This window comes from Naegleria gruberi (assembly GCF_000004985.1).
Source record: "Naegleria gruberi genomic scaffold NAEGRscaffold_28, whole genome shotgun sequence".
In the NCBI taxonomy this organism is placed as follows: domain Eukaryota; phylum Heterolobosea; class Eutetramitea; order Acrasida; family Naegleriidae; genus Naegleria; species Naegleria gruberi.
Window position 1 is genome coordinate 5,509 of NW_003163299.1, and position 5,064 is coordinate 10,572.

General features: G+C 31.9%; 4 protein-coding genes across 4 annotated transcripts in view; 1 reads left to right on the forward strand and 3 right to left on the reverse strand.

Annotated features, from left to right (window-relative positions):
* Position 1: 1 nt before the first annotated feature.
* NAEGRDRAFT_34158 (uncharacterized protein) lies at positions 2–301 on the reverse strand (the record flags this gene model as incomplete). Its single annotated transcript, XM_002676367.1, has 1 exon — positions 2–301. A coding segment is annotated over one exon (300 nt), but the record flags the coding sequence as incomplete, so codon positions are not given.
* Positions 302–490: 189 nt separating this feature from the next.
* On the forward strand, positions 491–970 carry NAEGRDRAFT_49566 (uncharacterized protein; the record flags this gene model as incomplete). The annotated part of the gene is made up of 1 exon (XM_002676276.1): positions 491–970. The coding sequence occupies one exon, from the start codon at positions 491–493 to the stop codon at positions 968–970; it is 480 nt and encodes a 159-aa protein (XP_002676322.1).
* A 59-nt stretch (positions 971–1,029) lies between these two features.
* On the reverse strand, positions 1,030–3,795 carry NAEGRDRAFT_68309 (uncharacterized protein; the record flags this gene model as incomplete). Its single annotated transcript, XM_002676368.1, has 1 exon — positions 1,030–3,795. The coding sequence occupies one exon, from the start codon at positions 3,793–3,795 to the stop codon at positions 1,030–1,032; it is 2,766 nt and encodes a 921-aa protein (XP_002676414.1).
* A 524-nt stretch (positions 3,796–4,319) lies between these two features.
* The window catches only part of NAEGRDRAFT_68310 (uncharacterized protein), a gene marked incomplete at both ends in the record, with an annotated part of 4,029 nt that continues 3,284 nt past the window's right edge, over positions 4,320–5,064 (reverse strand). The window contains one exon of the mRNA XM_002676369.1: positions 4,320–4,361. Within this exon, the coding sequence (XP_002676415.1) occupies positions 4,320–4,361 (42 nt within the window). The remainder of the gene's footprint in view (positions 4,362–5,064) is intronic.

Sequence of the window (5,064 nt, forward strand, 5' to 3'; positions counted from 1 at the left end):
ACTTTCTAATTTCTCTCAAAGCAACAGTACCTGGCTTATATCTATGTGGCTTTTTAGGAGTACGTGTCTTGCTAATAGTTGATGGTTGTTTTATAGCTTTTCTTGGTGCTTTGCCTCCAGTTGATTTTCTTGTTGTTTTTCTTCTTGCTAAAATAGCAGCTTCGGAAGTATTTTTACTTTTTCTAGTATTTCCTTCGGCTAAATCGGAAGTATTGGAAGAAGAAGGAACATCTGCAGATGAAAAATTTGCAACCACATCAGAAGCGACAGTAGATGAAGAGTTTGTGGTATCAGATACCATTGAATCATCAGTAGTTTCAGTAATAGAAGAATGAGAAGTAGTATTTCCAGTGATGAGAGTCATTTTTTTAATTTTGAAAAGGTTATTCGGAGCATCAATAATTTGTACTCTCACAAAATAACTCTTTCAAATTTTGACCATCTAAAATAATTTCTAAAAAATATTAACCAACCGACAGAACTCTCAACAATGCCAAAACGATCAGTTACTAAAATCATACCAATGTATGAAAGTATCTACGATTTACCAGTTGTCATGGTTTGTATGAAAGGAGAGAAAATCTCCGATGAAGCTTTTATTAATCATTTGTATTTTCATTCGAGTGTCTTTTATCCAACCGTTAATGATTGTACCAAAACCATCAACACAATCATGCACGAACTTGAAAATGTTATAGCAATTAATGATGATTTTATTATTGATGAAATTCCAAATCCTATGGATTTAAAAGAAAAGCTCCAACTCTCAAGAAAAGCAAATAGATTAGCTATTTATTCATTAAAGACAATGATTATGATGGAATCAAAGATGTTTAATGCTTTGTTTCAAAAGAAACCATCTATGAATCAATTAAACAAGGCTCACAAATTCCAAAATGTAATTCATTTGGAAATTGATGAAGAAGATGTTTCCGAAAATGAAATGACCATTTGGAAAAATAAAGAATAATTTTATTAATATAAATTAATATCCTTAATAAATATTGTTTATTAATTAATTATATAAAATTAATCATCAATATAGTCATCTAAAGGGTATATATAATCATTAAAGTAACGTAAAACCATACTTTCATCAACAAAGTTATCGAAAGGTTCCCATGTTGATTGTTTGTAACCATAACCTTGCCATTTTACAAGGTAATTGAAATATTTTGGTAATAAAAGATCAGAATCAATATCTATATCTTTTTCGATTAATTGATGGTCTAAAATCTCATCAACTACAAATATATCATCTGTTTGAGTATCTTGTAAATCTGAAGAATCAGCTGAAGAATCATCTGACATATCTGCCCATCTCCTTTTGGTACCTCCTTTCTTTTCCTTCTTGGATCTAAAAGAGGAACATTTCTTATATTCTTCTGGTGTCATTTTAAATTCAGAGAAGAACTTTTGCAAATCTTCAGGATTTAATGGGATGGTTACACCATCAAACCAATGATGATCTTTCAAATAACGATTCACATGTGAAACCAAATCTTCAAAAAACACATCCCTTTCTGAACTATTCCAATAACTATTTAGTAATATCTTGAATTTTGTAATAACCCGACTTTTTACCTTCCAATAATTTTTGTTGAATTGTTTTTTATCTTCCTCTGTAACAATTTCAAGATCTGAAAATGCCATAAGAGATCTATAGATAGATCCCATGAAATTAGTAGTTTCTGTTAATGCAACCGTCTTTCCAAAAAGAAACTTCAGTTTCGGTATGTTGTCAATTAGCCAAGTCTTGCATTTGAAATCAACTCTTGTTTGTGGAAGTGATTTTCTTTGAGAAATTATATTCTTGTTTGTTTGAGGAATATTCATAAATCCAACGCTCTCATCAATACATTCATCTCTCATAAATAGATATTTGAAAGGTACGCAACCATTAGGATTGGATTTTCTAGATGTTATATATGAAGATGGTGACAATTCAACATTCAAAATATTATGAAAAGTAGTTTCCAATGTATCAGATGATGAAAATCCATAATCTTGAATAGATCCTTGAACATATTGAAATATCATCTGCCGATGATGTACAGTATCTGCAAGGTACCTCTCTGGTAGTTGGTTGAATATTTTGAAAGCATATCTTTCATATGATTTAATTGAGCGCTTACTGACATGTCCTAGCATGAATGAAATTGCACTCTTTGTTTGCTCTTGCACAATATGGTTTCGAATAATATCAACCAACATGTTTTCTACCACAATACCAGATCTACCAGCACGTGCACAATACATGACATTTAAAATTCTCTTGGTGATATTTCTAATATATTCTGATATTCCATTTGAACAACATTGAGATTTAGATTGTTTTTTGAAAAATAAAAATTCTTTCACTACATCATTCTTAAATGTGAATTTACCATCTGAAATGAATTTTTCCCAATTAGAATTAAAGTTGGCAAATATCTCAGAACGAGTGTACCACAAATAATATAATAAAATGAATGATGAACAGAGAGTATGATTCTGCTTTCCAAATATTGACACATTCCTTGATGAAGTGGTTGTACGCTTGTCTTTCTTCACTTCCATAGAAGTGTGAATAACGAACCATTTATCATCATTAAGATAATATTCAACTTTTTGAAATTTTACATCTTCAAGTCTTATCCAAATAAGAGAATCTCCTCTCATTCCAGTAGCTCGAATAACATGCATGATGGCAACATCAGTAAGATCTTCAACTTTTGTCAAATCAGCAGCATAGGTAACTTTGTAGACCTCAGAAAACATCATTGGAGCAACTTTGTACACTTCACACCCATATAATCGAATCAAGCCCATTGTTGTTTGTTGAATAGCTTCCTTAAATAGAATGACTGGACTTTCACCGAATTTAGGATGTCTTTTTATGAATTTGTTCAATCCATACACAAAGCACCCTTTCATTGTCTTATGCGAAAAACCACTAGCTCGACTGAATATCAAAAATCTAAGGTAGGTTATCTTTTCAATAGGGAATGGTTTCGGTTGAATCTTTGACCACGCTGTTTTGCCTTTGATTTGTTCTTTCCAAAACGACACATAGACAATTCCTGAATAAGCTTCAAATTGTCTAGTATTGATATGCTTATGAAGCTTCATTACAGTGACAACCTTGGAAATATCTTCATCCAAATCATCAACAATTGTTAAATCTAAATTTGAATCAATTTCCTCATTGAACTCTGGTCGAATAACAGCAGATTTCTTTTTTTTTGGAGTATAGCTTGCCACAAGGAGATCTTCAACATCATAATCAATTAAGCTAGCTTCCAAATTGTCATTGATCTCTTCTAACATCTTTTCCTTCTCTTTCGGTGATGATGATTCTACATTACGAATAAGGGATTCTTTTCGAATTTCTTCATCAGTCATTTCGGGAGGGTTATCCATCTTGTTCATTCTTTCAATCTCTTGTAAAATATCTGACACAACATCCTTTTGATGCATATAAGGCTGTATCATTGTGTCTAAATCTTTAATTGATTGAGCAACACCAATAAAATTGTTATTATGATTTAATAATGCCATTATGTGATGAAATGACTGCATAGTAAACTCAGCATCCAAACAATAAGTAACTCCGTTATAATCAACATTGATTGATTTGGAGCCAATATACTCCTTGTTGTTTAGCAAATCATTCATTTGATAAACTCGCGATGATGAGTTCTTTGATACTAAGGCGCTCTCATCCTGTTGAGTTGGTGGGAGTTCACCGGTTGGTGAATGGTTGTTGTTGGTGCAATCACTTAAATGAGAGCTTGTAGATGATGATGGAAGCATTTTTTTGAGAGAAAATCCCCGAAATTTCCATTAAGGCAACTTTACAAAGTGAGCCCTCTTTGAGTATTCATAAATATAGGCAATTATCGTGCAAGAAGGCCTTTGTGGCCTTCCTGCATCAATATCTCATCCAAGTAATAATATTTATATATATAAAATTGGCAAACAGCATTCAATTTATTCAAATATTGATGTAGACAGGTAAAAATGTCAATAATGTCATTTTTTTTACCTTACTGAAAAATGACCTGTTTTTGAAAAGCTCCCATTCAATGAGTTCAGTGAATTAGAACTGAATTTCTGTACGATAATGTAGTAATTGAAGTCTATTACGATATCTGAAAAATTCAATATCCCAATATTTAAACAACAAATCTGGGTAATGTAATTAGCCTGCAGTCTCCCAAACCCAAACCCAAACCCAAACCTATTGCTCGCCTATTAGAAGAACACTATGGAACTAGTTTGAATATTAAATGCAATACCAAGTATTTAATTTCATCAGAAACTGATTACATTTCAATTTACAGATTATATACAGATACTGATGTTGATTGGTAAGTAACCTAAACGAGTTAGATATAATAATTGTTCAAAATAGGTTGTTTGTGTTAGCAGTTCCTCAATGGAATTACATTAGGTCAATTGTTATTGCTGTAATTTGTGCTATTGTTGGTGCCACATTCATTGTCACAACAGGTGTAGCCATTTCCATCTTCATTTCAGTCAGATTAGTGAAACCATTTTACAATTTGATTGATTTATTCGAAAGTGTCTCTCATATGGATTTGGATAATTTAGAAATTCATGATTCCAAATTTACAGAAGTGAAACAGTTACAAACTCATTTCAAAACCATGACAGACAGAATCAAACTTTACAGAGCTTTCATACCATCACATTTACAAGTAATTTTGTCTCATTCATTTTATTAATGTTACTAAGCTCTCTCTCCATATTTGAATTGCCAGCTTGTAGTATTAAGCGGAGAGAATCTCCCGTTTAGAATAAGAAACGGCCTGAATCCCGTTCATCCCGTTGCCCGTCTCACCGTTTATTTGTATCAACTCATACTGCTACATATTTCATATTGCATTGATTCAAATCCAATTTCAGAACAAAAACGAATGTATTTGATAGAATTTGTAAAGAGTTCTTGTTATTTTGGGGTTAGTCTTTGATTCCTCTGTATTCAAAATGCACCATTGAGAGAAAACGGAAGCTTGTGTAATAAAAGGTTCATTCTACCAATTACTGTTGTTTATTAAG